This window comes from Monocercomonoides exilis (assembly GCF_001643675.1).
Source record: "Monocercomonoides exilis strain PA203 chromosome Unknown scaffold20-1493094, whole genome shotgun sequence".
NCBI classification, from domain to species: domain Eukaryota; phylum Preaxostyla; order Oxymonadida; family Polymastigidae; genus Monocercomonoides; species Monocercomonoides exilis.
In genome coordinates this window covers 833,678-855,109 of record NW_027150565.1, presented here as the reverse complement: position 1 = coordinate 855,109, position 21,432 = coordinate 833,678, and the positions used below count along the sequence as shown (strand labels likewise).

General features: G+C 33.4%; 10 protein-coding genes across 10 annotated transcripts; 3 read left to right on the top strand and 7 right to left on the bottom strand.

Annotated features, from left to right (window-relative positions):
* Nucleotides 1-56: 56 nt before the first annotated feature.
* Nucleotides 57-1,430, bottom strand: MONOS_7178 (uncharacterized protein; the record flags this gene model as incomplete). Its single annotated transcript, XM_067877486.1, has 1 exon — nucleotides 57-1,430. The coding sequence occupies one exon, from the start codon at nucleotides 1,428-1,430 to the stop codon at nucleotides 57-59; it is 1,374 nt and encodes a 457-aa protein (XP_067728171.1).
* A 923-nt stretch (nucleotides 1,431-2,353) lies between these two features.
* On the top strand, nucleotides 2,354-2,812 carry MONOS_17518 (putative TM2 domain; the record flags this gene model as incomplete). Its single annotated transcript, XM_067870445.1, has 3 exons — nucleotides 2,354-2,365; nucleotides 2,429-2,553; nucleotides 2,614-2,812. The coding sequence occupies 3 exons, from the start codon at nucleotides 2,354-2,356 to the stop codon at nucleotides 2,810-2,812; spliced, it is 336 nt and encodes a 111-aa protein (XP_067728170.1).
* A 465-nt stretch (nucleotides 2,813-3,277) lies between these two features.
* Nucleotides 3,278-5,016, top strand: MONOS_7177 (1,2-alpha-mannosidase). The gene has a single exon (XM_067877485.1). It carries the CDS (start codon nucleotides 3,291-3,293, stop codon nucleotides 4,956-4,958), a length of 1,668 nt encoding a protein of 555 aa, XP_067728169.1. The 5' UTR covers nucleotides 3,278-3,290; the 3' UTR covers nucleotides 4,959-5,016.
* On the bottom strand, nucleotides 4,994-5,603 carry MONOS_7176 (putative RING-box protein 1A). The gene is made up of 2 exons (XM_067877484.1): nucleotides 5,552-5,603; nucleotides 4,994-5,471 (listed from the first exon to the last, which is right to left on the bottom strand). Exons 1-2 carry the CDS (start codon nucleotides 5,552-5,554, stop codon nucleotides 5,169-5,171), a joined length of 306 nt encoding a protein of 101 aa, XP_067728168.1. The 5' UTR covers nucleotides 5,555-5,603; the 3' UTR covers nucleotides 4,994-5,168.
* Nucleotides 5,604-6,035: 432 nt separating this feature from the next.
* MONOS_7175 (putative endopeptidase LytF) lies at nucleotides 6,036-7,155 on the bottom strand. Its single transcript, XM_067877483.1, has one exon. It carries the CDS (start codon nucleotides 7,150-7,152, stop codon nucleotides 6,346-6,348), a length of 807 nt encoding a protein of 268 aa, XP_067728167.1. The 5' UTR covers nucleotides 7,153-7,155; the 3' UTR covers nucleotides 6,036-6,345.
* Nucleotides 7,156-7,331: 176 nt separating this feature from the next.
* MONOS_7174 (Protein disulfide-isomerase) lies at nucleotides 7,332-8,647 on the top strand (the record flags this gene model as incomplete). The annotated part of the gene is made up of 5 exons (XM_067877482.1): nucleotides 7,332-7,798; nucleotides 7,855-7,882; nucleotides 7,937-8,027; nucleotides 8,071-8,116; nucleotides 8,202-8,647. The coding sequence occupies 5 exons, from the start codon at nucleotides 7,332-7,334 to the stop codon at nucleotides 8,302-8,304; spliced, it is 735 nt and encodes a 244-aa protein (XP_067728166.1). The 3' UTR covers nucleotides 8,305-8,647.
* A 414-nt stretch (nucleotides 8,648-9,061) lies between these two features.
* Nucleotides 9,062-11,461, bottom strand: MONOS_7173 (uncharacterized protein; the record flags this gene model as incomplete). The annotated part of the gene is made up of 8 exons (XM_067877481.1): nucleotides 9,062-9,468; nucleotides 9,631-10,003; nucleotides 10,116-10,294; nucleotides 10,486-10,744; nucleotides 10,792-10,960; nucleotides 11,018-11,169; nucleotides 11,233-11,340; nucleotides 11,396-11,461. The coding sequence occupies 8 exons, from the start codon at nucleotides 11,459-11,461 to the stop codon at nucleotides 9,062-9,064; spliced, it is 1,713 nt and encodes a 570-aa protein (XP_067728165.1).
* Nucleotides 11,462-11,543: 82 nt separating this feature from the next.
* MONOS_7172 (uncharacterized protein) lies at nucleotides 11,544-13,151 on the bottom strand (the record flags this gene model as incomplete). The annotated part of the gene is made up of 8 exons (XM_067877480.1): nucleotides 11,544-12,069; nucleotides 12,204-12,245; nucleotides 12,301-12,552; nucleotides 12,610-12,708; nucleotides 12,761-12,795; nucleotides 12,839-13,039; nucleotides 13,074-13,095; nucleotides 13,146-13,151. 8 exons carry the CDS (start codon nucleotides 13,149-13,151, stop codon nucleotides 11,734-11,736), a joined length of 993 nt encoding a protein of 330 aa, XP_067728164.1. The 3' UTR covers nucleotides 11,544-11,733.
* A 3,883-nt stretch (nucleotides 13,152-17,034) lies between these two features.
* On the bottom strand, nucleotides 17,035-17,510 carry MONOS_17517 (uncharacterized protein; the record flags this gene model as incomplete). The annotated part of the gene is made up of 2 exons (XM_067870444.1): nucleotides 17,035-17,040; nucleotides 17,088-17,510. 2 exons carry the CDS (start codon nucleotides 17,508-17,510, stop codon nucleotides 17,035-17,037), a joined length of 429 nt encoding a protein of 142 aa, XP_067728163.1.
* Nucleotides 17,511-18,374: 864 nt separating this feature from the next.
* Nucleotides 18,375-20,253, bottom strand: MONOS_7171 (putative Elongation factor 1-alpha). Its single transcript, XM_067877479.1, has one exon. It carries the CDS (start codon nucleotides 20,125-20,127, stop codon nucleotides 18,781-18,783), a length of 1,347 nt encoding a protein of 448 aa, XP_067728162.1. The 5' UTR covers nucleotides 20,128-20,253; the 3' UTR covers nucleotides 18,375-18,780.
* Nucleotides 20,254-21,432: the final 1,179 nt, after the last annotated feature.

Sequence of the window (21,432 nt, the reverse complement as noted above, 5' to 3'; positions counted from 1 at the left end):
TTTTTAGAAAAATAAATAAACTAAGCAAAATAAAATTCCATTAAAATTCTTCATCTCTAACTTCCACGAAACTGCAATGCACCATTTGGAACAAAATCCTCCGGAAGTTTCCACGCCGCCCAAAACTTCATTCCTTTCTGTGCTGTGTGGATCGGCATGGGGTCTGCCGGCTTGAAAGGCAGCTGGAACATCCAGGCGACTGAGCCAACAGTCGAAGAGGAGTGCAGCTTAATGTTTCGGATGTGACACCCTCTTTTGGCGAGAAAAGGAGGAAGCTGCACTTTTTCCAAAGAGAGATGAGGGGCAGTTTGCTCTGTTAATGAAGGGTTTGAGCGCTTTTCGTGACTTTGCTGCTGATGTTCTGAAGAAGTGATTGTCTGTTCTGTTGAATGTTTCGAGAGAAGCGGCTGTTGCGATGAAAGGCCTGTTTGTGACGTGACATTCTGTTCATTTGAATGAGATGGCGGAAATATCGCTTGCTGACCAGGCGGTGCTGGTGCTGGTGCTGGTGCTGAATAGAAAGGCGAAAAAACAGAAGTTTGTGGTAATGAAAGAGAAATGGTTGCTGCAATGGAATTGGCAGATTGGGAAGATGATGGCGATGTTGTTGAAGTGGATGTGGCTGATGGGAAAGAAGGAAAAGAAGGGAAAGACGGAAATGAGGGAAATGAATGGAGTATTGGATTATTGAACGCTGGATTCATAAAAGAAGAAGGAGCAATCACAGATTTGGGGGATACCAGAGATGATGAAGTTGCACTTGGAAATGGAATTGAAGAAGGAGAAGGAAAAGGCGTTGATGAAGAAGGTGGAAAAGAAGGTGAGCGTGATGGAAATGAAGGAGGTGGAGTAGAAGGAGAGGGTGATGGAGGCATAAAAGAAGAAGGACTGGGGAAAGACTGGGCAGAAATTGCAGGAGGCCTGGACAGTGCAAGCTTTTGGCCTGTCTGTTGAATAAACGGAAATGAAGGAAGCGAGTCAAAAGGCGAAAAAATTGATGAGGGAAGTGCTGTCGAAGCGCGCGAGCGAAGGTGCGACAGCGGAAGAATGGCAGACGGAGCGTTTGATTCACTTGATCGCGATGAATGAGAAGATGAAGACAATGAAGAAGAAGAAGATGATGATGATGATGAAGGAGAGAAATTTTTCTTGTGAATTGCTTCATGTTTTTGGGTGTCTGCCTGAGATTGCATTTGTGTATCCGGTTGAGAAAAATCGGGAAAGGGCTTTGAAGTAATGCTTCCTCCAAAAATTGAGCGCGGGCGTGTTAGAGCTTTAGGAATTGGGCGAATCCTTTTGGGTGCTTCTTGCTGTTTTTGATGAACTTCCAGCATCTTGTGTTGAAGGGGTGGCGCTTCGATCATCGGAGTTGGACTGTATTCTCCGAACAAAATAAAAGTTGAGTGAAATGAAATGTAATCAATGTGCATCAAGGGACAAAAGGGAATTACAAGCAGAAGATTACTGGTATTTTTTATTTCACTTTCAACTGATGATTCTTTTGTGGAAGTTTGGTATGTGAAAAAATGATGAGGCGGGATAAATGTCGAATGCTTTTCTTTTTCTTCTTTTGACTTTTGCAATTGTGCTTTTGATTTTTGTTTTGTGTATCGTATCACTTCTGGAATAGTCCATTCAATTGAATCATGGTGAGTTTGTTTTAAAAACAATTCGATTTCATCTTTCATCTTATCTTTTTCAATTAGCTTTGGATGGCATAATAATCCGCAATATGTGGTTCGACCATCTTTTCAAAATTATTTGAAAAAATAATAATAATAAATTTGTTCAAACCTTTTGGTTTTGATTTTAGCTTTTCAACTTTTAAGTGGGGGGGCAACGCCTGCACTGTATATTCAAATTTCTTTGCTGAAGTCACATAATAATATTGAAGCATATTGTTGAGATATTTCCCAAGAATATTTCGTTGAATTCTATTTGGTGCGTATATCTCAGGAGCACCTTCACATTTCAAGGCAAATAAATCAAAAAGAAAATTTGTTTGTATGTCTCCTGGTAATGGAGAAGGATTATTGGAAAATTTGCAATGGATGTGCAAAAAAAGGAAAAATAATCGCGTAATTGGTTCACGTTGGCTTATCCAATAATAAGGAGGCAGCTGAATATCCGTTGGTTCAATTGTTTCGTTTGACATTTGAACATTTCCTTTATATGTCATTTCATTTGTGTTTGGATAAAAAATTCAAATTATTTATTTGAAATATAATTATGGTCCAAATGAATTTTGCTGCTGGAAGATACAAACCAATAAAGCAATTGCTCACCAACTCTTTTCAATTATTAATGGAAAAATACCATTATAAAAATATTAATTAATGAAAAAACTAAATAGATGATTTTTCTAGTATTGTTCTTAATAATAACAAATCATTTTAATTTTTTCATTAACAATGTTTCATGCGTTGAGCCTGTCGAGGAGCAAAGCATTTTTGGAAGTTACAATGATGGCTTTGTGAAAAATACTGATTCATTCACTTTCGAGTCTACCGAAAAATCTGAAGTTATTGAAGAAGACGACTTAAATTTACGTGCGTATGAGTGAAATTATTTTTCATTTTCTAATGATTTTAATTTATTTGAACACAAATCAAGGCCATGTTTCACAACGTTCCCGACTGCATTTCTCTTATCTGTTTTTTTCGGATTTCTTGGTGCAGACAGGTTTTATATGGGGCATGTTGCTATGGGAGTAGCAAAGCTTTCTTCTTTTGGAGGTTTCGGAATTTGGTGGATTTTGGATATTATTCTTCTTGCGTATGGAAATCTTACTCCGGTTGGATTGGATTGCTAAAAACTATTTTGCATCAATTCATTATTAAAAATCATGGAATTCAAAGTTTTAATTAAAATTAATTTTATTCAAATTCAATCCTTGATTTTTAAATTATCGATCTATTTTTTTGTCTTTGTAGAAATATTTTTTTTCAATTTTTAAGACAATTCACATCTTATGTTTTTTTTTTTTTTTTTTTTTTTTTTTTTTTTTTTTTTTTTTTTTTTTTTGATGGAAAGGAAGGTGTTTATGTTTAAATGCAGAGTGAAAGAAAATGAAACATATAGACAAATGAAATATCCGCATTCCAAGGATTTAAGGAGTGTTGTTTTAAGTGAGAAACGAATTAATTGAAAAATTTACTGGAATTCATTTATGATAAAAATTTTAAATAACTGTTGAAATAAATTAAGGGCAAATTTATTTTTTGATGGATTTCATTGCTTACAAAAAATAAAAAATCAATAAATCGAGACCATTCTGCTATGCGTTTTCAATGTTCGTAATATGGATTTTTTGTATTCTTCATTTTGCGGATTTCTGTTTGAAATCGAATGTTTTATTACCTATTAATTCGAGCTTACCGAATACAACAGTTAATCAACAAGATATAAAGAGGAGGGATGCAATCAAAAATGCTTTTGTTTATGCATGGGATGCTTACAAGTTACACGCTTGGGGAAGTGATGAGTTATTTCCACTAAACAAATCCAGAAATGAATGGCTTAATGGTCAAGCTACGACGATGATTGATGCTATTTCAACAATCTGCGTTATGAATTTGACTCATGAATTGATCGATATTAAAAAATTTTTGGCAAATTCCGAATTTAAGCTGTCTGGAAAAGGAACCTCTCTATTTGAAGTTACAATAAGGATTCTTGGAGGCCTTATTTCAGCATATGACCTGTCTAATGATTTCTTTTTTCTTGAAAAAGCCACCTTAATTGGAAATCAATTACTGCAATCTTTTGAAGCGAATAAGCGTTGCTCAATTCCATACAATGAATTGTTTTCGAAAAACCCGCAAACAACAATGCATGAAAAATCAACAACTTCTTCGTTTTATCTTCCGTCAATTTCTGAGCTTGAAATCGATTTCGGTCAGCCTAAGCCCCAGGATACCGCACTTTTGTCAGAAGTGGCTGTTTGGCTGGAATTTGTTGCGCTTTCAGACAGAACGCATGATAATAGTTTTGCGTATAACTCTCTTCGTGCCCTTCAAGTTATATTGAATGCTGAAGGTAGATCCAGGTCAAATATTATCCCTTATCAAATAAACAGAGATGGAATGAAATTTACACATCGCCAAGTGACAATCGGTCCACCATCAGATTCTTTCTTTGAATATTTGATCAAAATAGCTATTTATTTATTTCCTGATCCTTTATTGATGACTTCTTCAACTCATCCTGCTACTTCGACTGATGAGCAATCTGCACAAGGAATTGGAATTGAAGAGCATTGGATGGAGCAGATGTTGGCCTTCAATAGAAAAATGAAAGGAATAAATAGGAATGGCCTTGTGTGGTGGAAGACGTCAAGCGATTGGGGGCGTTGGGACCATCTGAGCTGCTTTGTTCCAGGAAACCTTGCGCTTGGAGTGTCATTTCTAAATGGATGGCGCCAATTTAAATGGGAAAGGCCAATGACAGAACGAGATGCTATATTAGATGAATTGTACAAAGCATCCACTGAATTGATGAATACGTGTGTTGATATGTATAGAAGGTCATCAATTGGTCTTAGTGGACAGTTTATTGAGATGAAATCAGAGCAAGTTGATGCAGTGCAAAAAGAAGAAAGTGAAAAATACAGACTTCGCCCTGAAGTTGTAGAATCTCTTTTCTATCTATATCGCTCAACTCTAGATCCAAAATATAAAGAAGAAGCATGGAAAATTTTCGTTTCTATAGAAAAATACTGTCGCATTCCACCAGATTTCGTAAATGGCAAAGAATTCTCTCGTGGATATTCTTCGCTCTCAAATGTTTATCAAACGTCTATCAAGAGAATAAATGAAATGCCTTCTTTTTTTCTTTCTGAAACACTCAAGTACCTTTATCTGATTTTTTGTGATCCAAACACAGTCTTCCCTCTCAACGAGTGGGTCTTTACAACAGAAGGGCATCTTCTCAAAACAAGGAAGAAGCTTGATAATTAAAAAAAAATATTGTTCCTTTTTTCGTATCATTATTTTTTGACTTATTTTAAAAAAAAAATGAAATTTGATAAAAAGCATATTGATTTTTTTATAAAAAAAAATTGAAGTATAGTCATTTGTTTGAATTGAAATTATCAAAAAGAAAATGCGAAACAGCTATGAATAAGTTTGAAAAGTGAGAATATTTCTGTTGTATTTTTCATTTTCAACTTAAACATAATTCCAATCTTTGTTGCAAATTGGGCAAGCTGGTCGAGTTTTCAGCCAACGTGATAAGCAATGGAAATGGAATGCATGATTACAAACTCCCCAAGCGATGTGGCAATTATCACCTCCTGATTCAGATGTTCCTTGATGTTGGCATTCAAGACATGGTTCTTGAAGGTTTTGCCTGCAAATGATGCATGTGTCCTGGTTAATTGAATATCTCCAAACTGCAACAGCACTCCATTTCTTAAAAGTTATTGGTTTTCCATCTTTCTTTTTTGTTCCTTCATATTCTTCGTCGTAATCCTGATCAATGAAATTGTTGTCGATAAAAAGTTACATACAAAAATATTTAGCAAGAAATTACTTTCTTTCAGGAAGCAAACCATTTTTGTGAAAAATATCTTCTCCAACAAACACACGAAGATCTTTATAAAATATTATTTTGGGGAATCAGTGTTTTGAAATTTTTATCCTTGAATTCATATTTTCAAATTTTTCATTAAAACAATAGCAACAGCAATTAACTTGAAAAGACTTTTGATGATTGGATTCAACACTGATCTATTTGAAAAAAACAAAAAATGTCTATTGAAAATGATATTCTCATAAAACGAAATTATGATAGTTAATAATTTTTTCTTTTAGCAAATCCATTGAATTTCATCGGACATATGGCTTTTCACTTTCAGACAAAAGAGCGTCCAACATAACTTCATATTTCACCAAACACTTCCAATTTACTCTTCAATTCAAAAACGATTGGTATACACTTTCATTCGTTTCCTTTCAAATTTAGATTCTATTTACTTTTATGACATTTTGGACAATATCAATGAAACGAAATTTTTAAGATTAAAAATAAAACAAATAAAGATAATTTTCATCTCTTTAATTGAGGCATTTATTGCAAAATTGAAAAAAAGATTAATCAATTGTATGCATCTCAAATCGAAACTCAGTATATATATGTATGATATATATAAGATAATCAAAAATAAAAATAAAAATAAAAATAAAAAATAAAAAATAAAAAATAAAAATATAAAATCATAAACTGTGATATCTCATTATCTTCAAAAAATATTAAATTCTGAAGATGTTCAATATTAAAAATCAACTCTTACTAAGTATGAGTGATTCTTGAGCGTGCTGTAATTATATTCCCTTAGGAATAAATTTAGAAAATATTAACAGCTTTGTTAAAGTAAGATCTCCTTGATTCCAATCCGTTGTATCCACCATTAACTCTCTTTGTAACTTGTTCAACTGATGGGTTTTTGTCACACAACGAGTTCATGTTATTCTTGTGCCACCAGAATCCAGCTGAAGACCATGGATAATTTTGTGCAACATAGTCAACACCATTCATAACTCCTTGATCTCCAATAAAGTTTGCAAATGCCTGATAATTATATCTTCCTGTCAATTGAATATACCCTCCTCCCTTGTATTTTGGTCCGTCACCTGGTTGTGTGTTTCCAAGATCTTTTCTTCCTTCGTATGCCTTTCCTGAAGCAAGCTCTTTAGTATATCTTCCGCAAGCAGATTCATGAGAGCATTGAGACAAGAAGTGGCACAGTCTCAGATGAGTGTTAATGCTGAATCTTGACAAGCAGCTGTTCAAATCGTTCATGCGGCAAGTGCTTGGGTTCCATCCCAATCTTTTCATCTGATCATTTGTAACACCTTTTCCTGGAGTTGGCTTTGGAGATGGCGGAGATGGCTTTGGAGGGGATGGTGGGGTTGGGGTGTTTTGTGGAATCTTCAACTTTTGTCCAACATAAATTTTGTTTGCATTTTTAATTCCATTAAGTTCACAGATCTTTTGAACGGTTGTTCCGTACTTTTTTGCAATTGCTGACAATGTGTCTCCTTTTTTCACGGTATATGTAATGTATCCATTATCTTCCAGATCAACGAAAGTTTCGGCAAATGCCGCAGTGATTAATAATCCAAAAACAAACATGTTTATTGTATTGATCATCCTATTATTTGGGAAGAGAAAATAATGAATTATAGTCACTGATTTGTGTTGATTTTTTCTTATTATTCAACTATTCATATGCTTCAATTTAAAATGATCCATTTTGTACGTACTCATTAAAAATGTTAAGAAAAAATCCATTATAAAATTTCAAAAAATCAATTGACTGGCTTTTGACCATGAATAAAACATATAAACTTTATGCATTGAGTGGAGTTGTTGGATATTTACTTTTATTGATTATAGCATTTGGAATGGCTCCTATTCCATCAACGGATACGCATGTTCTTTCCAGTGATACAACAGCACAAACTCAGAAACAGCAAACGGAGACGGAACAAGAAAAAATGCAACAGCAGCAACAAAGTCATCAAGATTCACAAATTGTGACCCCGAAAGAAGATGTGACACAACCTCATGATAAAATTTCATCTGAATTTGTGGAACCTCAGGCTCAGATTCCTGATCCAACTGAAACTTCACAAAAAACTGAATTCACCGAACCTTCTTCTCAAAAGTTAGATGTTAAGGATGAATTGCCATTACCACAAGCAAAATTGGACAGTACCCCTGGAATAGTTCATCCCTTAAATATTGAGACTTTCGATCTTATGAAGCAATCAAGCGATGTTTGGATCGTTAAATTGTATGTAAATTGTTGTGTTTATGTTTTATCATTCAATTTTTGTTTTCATCTAACAGTTTCCGTCCAACTTGTGGATATTGCACAGTGTGAATTAATGATAGAATTTTTTCAAATTTTGTATTTTAATCGTTTTTTCAGGCCTTTGCCCCTGATTATATCACACTCGCACAAACATATTCCGCAAATGACAATCTGGCCTTCGGAGAAGTTAATTGCGCAGATTATATGGGTTTGTATTTTTATTAAATAATATTTATATGTATTTTCCCCAGATGTTTGCAAGAATAATTCCATATCCGGTGTTCCATCTGTAAGATTGTTTGCTTTCTTTTTCTTTTTTATAATGAATCTGGTTTCTTTATGATTAATAATCAAATATATTTTTGAATTTAAAAAACAATAGATTTTACAAAGGGAAAATATCAAAATTTACAGAGAGCCGTAATCTGGATAATTTGAAAAAATGGATAAATGATTATTTAAAAGCTAATGTTCCTTCCTCGTAAGCGTTTTGTGACTCAATGATATTTTTCAATTTTTCCATTGAAATAGTTTTTCGTTTTTCAAATAAATTCATCTTGTGATGACTCTCAAAAAAATATTGGATTTGTCACACTCGTATCTTCTGTTGCAAGTTTTTATCTGATTGTTAAAAACTTTGCATCACTCAGACTCTGATTTTTTCAAACCAGATTTCTCATAATCACATATTCCAACTCGTGTTTGCTGTTTCGTTTGAAACTGTATTCATCTCAAAGTTTTACAAAGTTTTTTTTTTATTGTTTGTTAGCGATTTTGAATTAATCGTGAAATTATTGCCTCTCAATGCAAAAAAATTTTTATCAATTAGTCATTTCTTTTTGTGTGCAAAAATGTTTTTTATAACAAAACTGTGAAGCCAAATGCAAATAGAAAGTGAAAGTGTTGTTATTATTGAAAAAAGGATTATTATTCCAAAAGTTGTAAGAAAAATGTGATGAGCCAGAATGTGTGCCAAGAGTGGACAATTTGATTTTCCTTTAAAAAAAGTTGATAATTGCTAAAGCATTGTTATTATGTTTCTACGTTGTTGATAAATCATCAATTAATAAAATCAATCGTTGAAGATAGAAAAAAATAAACGTGATAACAATTTATTACAGAAATAAATTTTAAATACAACAGAATTGTCATTAAGAAAAAAATAAATAAATAAAATAAAATAAAATAAATTGTAAGCATCAATGAATGGATGCATTGGAATTTTGTCTTGTTTCTTCTTCTTCATGCAAGAATTGATCCTCTCAATGAAAAGGATTGCTGAAGCGATGAAATGTTAGGGCCAGTAGAAGATTCAGAGGGGGTAGACGAGGAAGAATAGGGGGAAGGTGATTCAAATGAAGAGATTGCGGGCATTGGTCCAGGAGAAGAAGTGGAAGCGCTTAAAGAAGAAGAAGAAGAAGCAATAGAAGAAGAAGAAGAAGCGGAAGGACGAGAAAGTTGAGAAGATGAAATGGTTTGAGAAGCAAACGGAGCACCAGGCGAAGCGTATGAAGAAGCGAATGTGTGGTTGAGATTGGATTGCTGAGTCGCAAGAAACGCAGCAGAAGGAGGTTGAGATGGATAGGAGCGAAGAGGGGTTGGTGGCTGGAAAGAAGGCGTTGCCATAGTCGATCCGCTTTTCATTCCACCTTTAAGAAACAAAAATGATTAAATGCGATAGTATTGCACGTCATCATTAAAAAAAAGAGGATGTTCAGTGGATAAAGAAAGAAAGAAAGAAAAAGAAAAAGAAAAAATGAGAAAAAGAAATTAAATCAAATCATAAATAAAATTTAAACAAGTAAGCAAACAAGCACCAGCAAGTGAAGTCACCATCTCCTCCAAATAGTCCACACGACTCTGCAACGTCGTGACTTGTGTTCGAAGTGCATTGACTTGGTGAGTCAAAGCCAACGTGGATGAAGACGGCAAATCACCCGAAGACTCACCAAGTTGCTGTGTTGGTGTTGATGAAGGTGAAGAGGACGAGGAAGAGAACGAGGAAGGGGAAGACGAAGAAGCATTCGACTGAGCTGTTAGAGAAGATGTGACAGATGCCAGTGATGTCACCTGCGTCTCCAACCTCCGCAGCTGCGGGACAACTGCCGACTGCAGCTGCTCGTTCTGCTTGGCAAGACTGCTGTGCAACTGCCCAATTTGCTCGGTAATCCGAGTCTCCAATTCCTGAATGATGAATGGAATTTTGCAAATTTAAAAAGGATTGTAATTATTATTATTATTATTATTATTATAGCACTTCATCAATTGGAATGTAGAGATTAATTGTGCTTCACACCTTCATGTTGATGTACCCCTGTTGCTGTTCATCCTTCAATATTTTAACTTCTTCATCAACTTTTTTCATTGAATTGGTTTCAAATTGCATGATTGAATTCTGTTGCCTCTCTTTAATAACCCTTGTTAGCCTGTCGGTTAATGACTGCTCCAACTGATCGACTCGCGCCATCAGCGATTCTTTAGTTAATAGTATATGTAACATACATAAAAATATACACCGTTTTATCATTAAATAATAAAAATGTGCAATTATGTAATTTCATTCAGAGAGTAATTCAAAAACAATAATTCAAAATATATTATTTCGATCGTTTGTAAGTTTTTATAATTAATTATGAATTAACATAAAATATCCTTCGATGACAAACCAGACGATTGAGTCTGCAAATCCGATGCATACGCTTTCACTCTTGAAAGCAAGATGTTCATCTGAGATGGATCTGGTTGAACAGAAAGGGAAGAACCAAGAGATGATGTTGAAGACAGTGTGCTTCCACTTACAGAAGGTGACGATGTGAAAACTTCAATGTATGCTCTCATGGACGTTACATTTTCTTTCAAAGATTGAATGACTCGTTGAAGAGAATCCACTCGATCACCTATTCTGAATTCTGTATCTCCACAGCGCTGCAAAAAAATAATTTTCAAAATTAATCCTCAAATTCATCACAAACTTTTTCAAAAATTGTGAGATCATTCTGACGAGTTGTCACCATATCATCTATTCGTTTTGCTACAAGTGTGAGTTGTCCTCCGATTTCATTTCTAAGGCTTAAAAGTTGAATATTTGTTGTTCTCAAATCAGCAGCCAAAGATCGAGTCGCTCTATCACATTCTTCTTTTCTTAAATTAAAAAAGAATACATTAAAGGTTAAATTCAAAACATTATATTTTTCAAACATTGGTGTTGTGGATTCAACGATTTTTTTTTCAGCCCAATGTGCCAGTTGCATTTCAAGAGCAGATAATTGCTCTAAATGTGCAAGTGATGCTTCTCTTTCAATTGTGCGCGTTTCAAGTTGAGCTGTTTGCTCTCCTTGTTTTTCAATATCCTGAAGCAAAAAACAAAAGTTTTATAATTTTTGAAACAAAAGAATTCCGCTCTCAGTACAAACTATTTGTATTTCAATGAGCGATTTCCTTAAATCTGCAATTATCGCATCCAGTTCTGTTTTCATGTGTCCCATCGATTCTTCTACTCCATGAATTTTCTTTGATATTTGCTTAACATAAATTAGTTTGTAAAAATATGAATTCAAAAAATACAAATAAACTAACCTTTTTCGGTGGACTTTTTGCGCCGATTCTTGACGTACTGTGAGTTTTAGGGGTTCGGGGCATCATTGATTAAATGTTTTGTTTAAATTACGATCTGCAGAAGTAATTATTTCTTTCAAACAATAAATTTAAGTCAGATATTTCAAGCTTTTATATGTTTTGAACAAGTATTTTATTACTTATTATTCAAATGTGATATTGATAAAGACTTTAAATAAAAAATGACATGTTGAAATTCAACAGTAATTGAGAAAAAAATACGCATAATTATATAAGTATCTCAATCATTATTAAAAATGAAATTATCAATAAAGAAAGATGCAATTGTTTCTCAACTGTCATTTATCTTTCCCACTTCCGTGAGCATATTGAATGTGAAAGTCAATTGAGTCATACTTTCTTTTTTCATGACAGATTGGGCATTCGACTTCTTTCTCTAAAAGTGTTGGATCATTCAAATCATTAGATAATGAATCAGAACTTCTTGAAGGGTAAGATGTTTCATAAGATGGAGGGAAACGAGATAAATGAGATACAGAATATGCAGAATTTTCTGGTAAAGCATTGTATGGAAAATGAAAGTCTGATGCTGATCTTGAAGCAGACGATGAAGACGGTGCTTCATCTTTGAAGTTCTTCTTTTTTTCAAGTTGAGGACATATTTTAATATGCATCTGCGATAAGTCATAAACAATTGTGATCGGTCATGTTTATATGTTGAAATCAACACAATTAATAATTATGATATTCGCATGAATTTAATTAATTGTTTCTAATTTAAGTTCATTGATAAGAAAGAAAAACATACATCAAGCAATTCATCTTTAACAGGTTCTCCGCAATAAGGGCACTAAAATTAGTGATGAATGAATTATTTAAATATTAAAAATAAATTTGAGTCATACATAATCATAAAATCTTTCGTCTTCTTTGCTTCCTGGTTTGCTTTTCTCTTTTTCATAAAATGATGGCTTTTGATGCTTTTCTTCAAAAGAATTACCTTTATCATAAAGTTCATCATCGATGAGCGGCTTTAATGCTGAAATTCCAGATGTCATTGTCGGATTAATTGCTTTCATTTCATCTCGAATGATATCCGTTTTCTGATCAATGTCTTTCGTTCGTTCATTAATAAGTGCAGTGGTGTCAGTCAGTCTCTTCAATGCAATGTTGTTTATTTTTTTGTTATTTAAAAAGCTTTAAATATTTCACACTGTTAATTGATTTGATATTTCTTTTAAAAGATCTTGTGTTTTTTTCTCGTTTGCAGAATCAAGCCTACGTTGTTCGGAATTATAAGTTGTTTGGCCTTTCTGAAAAACAATAAATTTGAAGGAAAATTTTAATAATATTAATTCTGTGAACCTTATCTCTATCCAAATTAATGGTTAATATTTTCTCTTACATAAAAGTTAATTATCTTGATAAATAAAAATATGTTACCAAGTTTTTGGAACAAAAATTCGGCAATGTGGTTGAATTGAGTTTGAGTGATTCCATCAACACATTCAAAGTAATGAGCTATATTCGATTGATAGCTCTCCAATATTTGTGCTTTAAAAATTTCATGTGTTGGTATTACATCCGTCAGTATCTTCTGTTCTTTTTCAGTCAATTCGTTTTGGATAATATATAATTCTTTTTCTTCCATATTTATTATGGTTAATCAAAATTTGACGTTGAAGGTGTGAATGACTTTTCTTCCAAACAAAAAGTAATATACATATGCTTATTGAATATAACAAAATACATACATAATTAATATATATGAGCAAAGATTCACTGTTAGGAATTTTTTTAAAACATTTTGTTTTATTTTTTTTAATATCAACAGAGCAAATATCGATTGATTGAAAAAATAAAATTTTTTATTTTCTTTATATACCGAGCTGTGAAGCTGAATATAAGGGTGATTATTTTTCAAATCAAAACTTTTTTCTGTGTGTTGAATACCAAAAGGTTTTTCGTCATTAGCCAATTTATTTTTATCCTAGTGCTGAATGAATAATCAATGTTTCAAAGTTCAATGTGTTTGATGAATAAATGATAAAGTTTTTTTGTAAATGGCTTTTTCATATTTCAGTGTTCATTAAAATATCATTTTCACATATTATTTGGGGAAAGAAAGGGACTTTCAAGCTTTTTTTGCACAAGACATTGAAAAATTGCTTCACTCATAACTTTATTTCACTTTCTCAGATTACAAAATAAATAAGATTTTCTAAACTGCAAACAAACTTCATTGATGTAATAACAAAATGTTTTGTGACTTCACACGTGTTTCAAAAAATAGACACATTTTTTCAAATTTTTTGATCGCAAAAAGTTCATCTAAAATGCATAATTTTTCAATGAAAAATGCCTGTAGTTAAATATTTCGTCCCATTAAAATTAAAAATTTTTATGAAAACTTATAATTTCAAATATAGTCTCCCAAATTTTGTTTGAAACAATTTGAGTCATTAATTTGCAGTTTTTTTAGTTTGACAGTTTTTTTGTTTGTTAATCAGCATCATAAATATAAAAATTTATTTGTTAGCTTTTTTCCATTAGACTTCAAAAATCAATGAAGTCTCCGTTGATTCATAGAAGATAATTAAAAAGAATTCGTTTTTTATTTCAATTTTTTTGGTTTGAAAATCAGTTTGAAAAATTAAAAACAACAGTGAAAAGTTGGGTGATTATTTTTGAAATCAAATTTTTTCTGACAATAATTTCGAGATGAATGTTTGTTATGAATAATCTTTAATTGATACAAAAAAGTGATGGATTTATTTTATGACACCTCTTCAATCATTTCAAGTCATAATAGGGTTTTTGATATGATTAATAAATATTTTACGTTTAAATAAAAATTATTAACCCAATGACAATGAATTTTCATTATTTCAAACACTCCAAAAAATGTTATGTTTATTAAAATTATCACCCAGTTATAATATCATTTGCATCTTTATTTATCATGCATTTAATATCAACTGTTGCCTATTAAAAGAAGAAGAACACATAAAACATAAGAACGAAAAACTTCTTTCAATGGAATTTGAACTTCTGAAAATCCAATAAACAGAAAAAGCATTGATTTGAAAAAATTTTTTGTTCGCTCGTTTTTGATTTTTTGTCAAATATGAAAAATACTCAATGTTTGAACAAATATCTGTAATAGACCACAACATTTCACATAAAAATTAACTGTAATATTGAAAAGTGCTAATTTCCATTTCTGCGAAAATTTTCAAGGTGGATAGGAATATTATTCAAAATATTTAGTTTCACTTTTCACCTGAAAATAAAACAAAAGAGATTTATTTAATAGGAAAAAAATGTTTTTGCTAACAAAATAAATAAATACAGACAAAAAAGTTGGAAAATGAATAAAAATTCTTCATTTTAATCTCAAATAATTCAAAATGAATTAAATTGTATTACACTTTACAAAATATTGAATATTCTTTTTTCTCATTTGTTATCATTTTCATTTCTTTGTCAAATTATTTATTATTTTGATGCATATATAAAATCAACAAAACAAATTTGCAAAAAAATTTTTTTTTCATATTGAAATGAAATAATTGAGATAATGAAACAAACAAAATTAATAAAAAGTTTATAAAAGAAAATAACTATTGACAAATAAAACCCACTTTCTTAATTTTTATCAAAAAGAAAAAAAAAAAAAATTCTCAAATGCTGGAAATTTTAATAAACTTCTTTTGAAAAAATATAAAGAAGAAAGAAAATTAATCACACAAAAGTTAACACTTTATAAAATTTATAGTTTATTTTTACAAAATATCGTGCGCAAATTCAATGGCAACTGCTTCCCTTAATAACTCAAAACTAATTCTTCTTCATTTATTCTTGAAATATGCTTCATTTCATCTCTGTAATTGCCATTTACAAAGAACCATTGACTTTCGGCATCAATACTATAATTCTTCTCATTTTCACTGTTCATTGCAAAATTCATCATTGTTTGAAGGCAATTTTTTTCCTCATCACATTCCGAAATAAATTCATGTCCAGGCGAAAAAACGTTCGATTCTTTAACATTTTCATCAACAAAATCCATTTCATTTGAAACGAAACTATCTGAATAGAAATTTTCTCCTTTTGAATAAGCATCTTCATTCGTTGCTGTTTGGCTTATCTGATTCATTTTGGAAGCAAAAGAAGCACAAGCAGCAACATCGGAACACTTCTCATTCGTATTAGCAATGTTTGAATGAGAAGGTGCAGAAGAAGAAGAAGAATTTATAGAATTTGAATAATTCGAATCTGAATTTGAAGAAGAAGAAGAAGAAGAAGAAGAAGAAGAAGAAGAAGAAGAAGAAGAAGAAGAAGAAGAAGATGATGATGATGATGATGATGAAGAAACAGAATCTTGTTGGGGTTCTGATGAGAAAAGGAGGGTGCTTATAGAAGACTGAAGTGAAGGCAGCCAGTCAGGTGAATCATCCAACAGAGAAAGAGAAATTTCAGAAGGAAAAGGGGCAGCAGCGGAAGAAGAAGAAGAGGAAGAGGAAGAAGAAGAACTTGAAGAAGATGCCTTTTGTACAGAAACTGGCGAAACATGCACAGAAGAAGCAGAAGAAAACGGAGAGTTTGTCGAAGCTGATGGTGTAGATGGAGATAAAGAAGAGGAAGATATGGAGAAAGAAGAAGAGGAAGAGGAAGAAGAAGAAGAAGAAAGAGGAGGTCGACAAAGGGCTGAAGAAAAATCATTAGAAAGAGTGTCTGGAACATCAATTGTTAGAGGAGAAGAAGAAGAGGAGGAGGAGGAGGAAGGATCAGCCAAAGAAGGAGAAGAACATGAAGAAGAAGGAGAAGCAGAAGGAGAAGCAGAAGTTGAGTCAGAGGCAGAAGCAACACCAATTGGAGTTGCACAAGGCGATGGAGACAAAGACAAAGAAGACGAAGAAGCAGAATGTTGGATATCCTCACACAAAGGCGAAGAAGAAGAAGAAGAAGAAGAAGAAGAAGAAGAAGATGATGATGAAGAGGAGGAGGAGGAGGAGGATGAAGTTGAGGAAGACAATGAAACAATTTCCTTTTCTACATCAAATTCATCAGAAGCAATCTGCTTTTGATCCAACTGGCTCACTTCAGTCTTTTCTTTTTCTTTCTCCTTCTCTTCCTCCTTCTCCTTCTCCTTCTCCTTCTCCTTCTCCTTCTCCTTCTCCTTCTCCTTCTCCTTCTCCTTCTCCTTCTCCTTCTCCTTCTCCTTCTCCTTCTCCTTCTCCTTCTCCTTCTCCTTCTCCTTCTCCTTCTCCTTCTCCTTCTCCTTCTTCTTCTCTTCCTCCTTCTCCTTATCTTTCTCTTCCTCCTTTTCCTTTTCTAATCTCTCTTTCTTTTCGGGCACATCCACATTCTCTGTGCTTCGACAAAAGATGCTGCTGAACCGAAAGTGCCCTTTCACCCCGAGAACTTTCAGCAGCAGCGGCTCTCTCTTCTGAAGAGAAGATGAAGAATCAGAACGAGTGCTACGAGCTTCTGAGGAGGAGGAGGAAGAAGAAGAGGAGGAAGAAGAGGAGGAAGAAGAAGAGGAAGAAGAGGAAGAGGAAGAAGATGAAGATGAACTAGACGATGATGAATCCGAGATAGGCAAAGAAGAGTTCGAAGAAGGACTAGGACTTGAATTAGAACTAGAACACGAAGAGCAATTTATAGAAGCATCTTCTTCTGAGCTTACCGAAGACAATTCTTGTGCTGCATCGCACATTACATAGTCAGAGTCACATTCAACACAAGTAATCTTCCTTTCCTTAGGCTTTGCATCAACATCTTCCTTTTGCATAACTTCATATTCTTCGTCGATGTTTTCATCTTCAGCGCGAATAAGCTCAGCACTTGAAACATCACTAGCAGCATTTTCAAATCTTACTTCATCATTTCTCAAGCATTGATTATCCGTCTGATGAAAGCCGTCTTTGGCATTTTCCTTCGTTTCCTTGGCCTCTCGAAAACTATCCGTTTCGCTTTGCTCTTTCGTTGCAACATATTCATCAGCTGGAATTACCTCTTCCTCACTGTCTGCAACAAGGTCACTTTCCAACAATCCAACAGTTGGTGTCTCACAAACAACAGGACCATTTTCATCATCGCTTTTTCTCATCGCTGAATTGCTAGATTCCAGACTCTTGTTGAGTTGAATTTCTTCTTTGGAATTTTCTTCAATTTCCTTCGCTGATGTAACATGTTCTTTTTCTGTTTCTTTTATTTCAGAAAAGATATCTTTTGGTTCATCTGCTTTGCTATGAGGAGATACCGCGTGATTTGACTGCGTCAAACTCAAAGGATCACAGGATGAAGATGAACAATGAAATGAGCGTTCCATTTCATGTGAACATAATTTATCTTCATCTTGAATAACGCCTGAAAAACTGCTATTATCTGAAAGAACTGATGACTGAACAATGCCCGAGAGAGGAGAAGAACTCGATGAATGCGATAAAGTGAGATTCGATGAATGAGCAGGAAATGGTGAAGGTGACAAAGAGAAAGTTGTTGAAGAGCCACTTCTTTCTGTTGGTGAAGGGGTTCTCTCAGATTGCAAATTGTCTGATTCTAGTAAACAATTATTCATACCCACTGTCATATGATCATCTTCAATATTTTGTGAATCAATACATGAAGGCATGATAAAAAGTGAGGATGGATGAGATATTGGCGGTTGATTAGATATGTTCCTTAACTCCAACAAAAAGGAATCCAAAATCTTTATCAAATCGTTATTTTTTTGCTTTGCTTTCCTTTGAGTAAACATTTTTTTTACAGGTCCAATGAAACAATATTTTTTGGTCCAATCAATACATCCATTCAAAATATTATTTAAAATAACCTGTTTCTCAAAGGGCAAATTTTCTAATCAATATGTGAACTTAACTTATTTTCAAAAAACAACACACCATATGAAAATTTTGAAACATCAATAATTCTATCATGTAATTTTCGTGCTTTTCTTTTATTTCCTTTCAAATTTTTCATAATATTATTGTACTGAACAAATGTTTTTCCAAATAAACTTCTACTATCATCCATATCCGTAATAAAACAAAAACTTAATTTAATATGAACTTATTAATTCATATTTCTAAACTTCGAATATAACATTAATAATAAATTTATATTATGATGCAGATCAACTTTATTAAAAAATCTTTTCAAGACTCACTTGAAAAAACAATTTCTTAAAAAAATACACAACTTCAACTTTTTAAAATTTTTTCTTGTTAAGTTAATCATGAAAAATAATTTCGAGATGAATCAAAAATTAAGGAAAAGATGAAAACAAAGCGATTATTATCACTAACAAATATCTTCTCAAACTTAATATCACATTCATCTCAATCATATCTTCCAAAATTAGAAACTGAAATGTGAAATTACTTCTTTTGTGCTTTTGCAGCAGCCTTTGTGACTTTAGCGTCACGGCTCTTCTTGTTGACTGAACGGATAACACCAACAGCAACTGTTGCTCTCATATCACGAACAGCGAAACGACCAAGAGGAGGATATTCAGTAAATGCCTCAACAACCATGGGCTTAGATGGAACCAATTCAACAAGAGCGGAATCTCCGGTCTTGATGAACTTGGGGTTCTCTTCTTGGACTTTGTTGGTACGACGATCAATTTTAGCTGTGATCTCCTTGAACTTGCATGCAATGTGTGCTGTGTGGCAATCCAAAACTGGAGTGTATCCATTTGAGATTTGACCTGGGTGAGACATGACAATAACCTGTGCAACGAATGATTCAGCTTCCATGGGTGGATCTTGTTTGGAGTCTCCAGCAACATTTCCACGACGGATATCCTTAACTGAAATGTTCTTAACATTGAACCCAACGTTGTCACCTGGGACAGCACGTTCCAATGCTTCATGATGCATTTCAACTGATTTAACTTCAGTTGTAATTGCGGCTGGTGCAATTGTGACAACCATACCTGGAGTCAAAACACCAGTTTCAACACGACCGACAGGGACTGTTCCGATACCTCCGATCTTGAACACATCCTGAATTGGAAGACGCAGAGGCTTGTCAATTGGTCTCTTTGGAACTTCCAAGTTGTCAAGAGCATCAAAGAGAATATCTCCCTTGTACCATGGCATGTTTGCTGATCTTTCAAGCATGTTATCTCCTTGGAATCCAGAGATTGGAATGACTGGGATTTTATCTGGGTTGTATCCAATCTTCTTCAGATAGTTGCGCATTTCTCCCTTGATTTCATTGAAACGAGCTTCGCTGTAGTTGACAGATTTGTCATCCATCTTGTTGACAAGAACGATCATCTGCTTCACACCCAATGTGTAAGCAAGAAGAGCGTGCTCACGAGTTTGTCCATCCTTTGAAATACCGGCTTCAAATTCACCAACGTTGGCAGCAACGACAAGAAGAGCAACATCAGCTTGTGATGTTCCGGTGATCATGTTCTTGATGAAATCTCTATGTCCTGGGGCATCAATGATGGTGAAGTAGTATTTGTTGGTTTCGAATTTCCACAAAGCGATATCAATGGTGATACCACGTTCACGCTCAGCCTTCAATTTATCGAGCACCCAGGCATATTTGAATGAAGCCTTTCCGATTTGATCGGCTTCTTGCTCAAATTTTTCAATTGTACGCTTATCAATACCACCGCACTTGTAGATCAGATGTCCAGTTGTTGTGGATTTTCCCACATCGACGTGACCGATAACAACAAGATTGATATGTGCTTTCTCTTTTCCCATGTTAGATTATCCTAGTCAAACAAGAAATGACTGTGTTTGGATTTCACTCTTCCAATTTAAGAAATTCCCATTTTTTGAAACAATGATTTAATGAACTTTTTTTCTGAAAAATATCTTTTTATGTTTAATGCTCTGTCGCAAAACTACATGACATGCATTATAAAAGAAATAATTATTTGGAAGCATTGCTTCTTTTGCTTCGTTGATTTATTACAATCTTATCAAATTCACATACCCATATTTAAATCATGATATTTTTTATTTTTTATTTTTGTTGTTTTGATTGTTTAATCTGTAATAATTGGAACGATGATGAATATACAGATACATCAATTATTCATCATCCATTCGAGCAATTTATGGAATTAGGTTTTGAATTTTTATTTTTAAAAATTATTTAATTTTATAATCTCGTTTTGACTGAACAGTTTTAGATTCACATTACAAAATTATTTCGTACAATCGTCTATTTAATGAAAAATATGCAGTGTCAGGAGAGTGGATTGTAACAAACAGTTCTATTTTTTTGGATGGACTTAATTTTGAGCAACAAAGCAAACGATTCTTTTTTCACATAGACAAATGTTCACAAATAAATGTTAGTTCATGCACATTATTCAGATATACAGATTCTTATGTTTCTTTTAAAAATCGAGAATCTGTCCTAAGGTTCGTCAATTTTTCACTTGAACATACACTGAAGGGCGAATCTGTTCAGCCCATATGCTTCGCTGCAAGGGAATCTTCAGTTGCAATAGATGCTTGCAAGTATTGCGATTTGAAATTCAGAGGGAGTGGGATGATATGTGCTTCTAACTGTCAGTCTTATTCCATCAAAAATACGATCATGTACAACATAACGCGGGAAGGGAAAATACTGCATATTGATAGCGCAAATTATGCTAAAAAAAATTATGGAGAAAGCATGATTGAAAATTGCCAATTGATATTTACGGAAAATGCATTTTTTGGAACAGTATTTGATGGACTTAAAGGTGTTGTTCGTTTTAATTGTCAAAACATTTCTGTTCTTGGAAACAGGGATAAAAATGATGGATATGAAAGACAAAACAGGATAGACACTTCGGACTCGATATTTTTAAACAATTCTGAATGGATTGGTTGTAACTCAACAACACATGGAGGAGCTATTTCGATTACAGGGAACAGCTCATCTACTCTCACACTTTCAAGTTGCTATTTTAGAGGAAATATTGCACAAAATGGAAAGGGGGGAGCAGTATATGCGGATTGCATTTCTCAAATTTCCATTTGTCACTCCATATTTTTGAATTGCCAAGCTCC

Coding starts and splice junctions, on each gene's coding strand:
- MONOS_7177 (XM_067877485.1), top strand. CDS start 3,291: ATGTTCGTAATATGGATTTTTTGTATTCTTCATTTTGCGGATTTCTGT.
- MONOS_7175 (XM_067877483.1), bottom strand. CDS start 7,152: ATGATCAATACAATAAACATGTTTGTTTTTGGATTATTAATCACTGCG.
- MONOS_7171 (XM_067877479.1), bottom strand. CDS start 20,127: ATGGGAAAAGAGAAAGCACATATCAATCTTGTTGTTATCGGTCACGTC.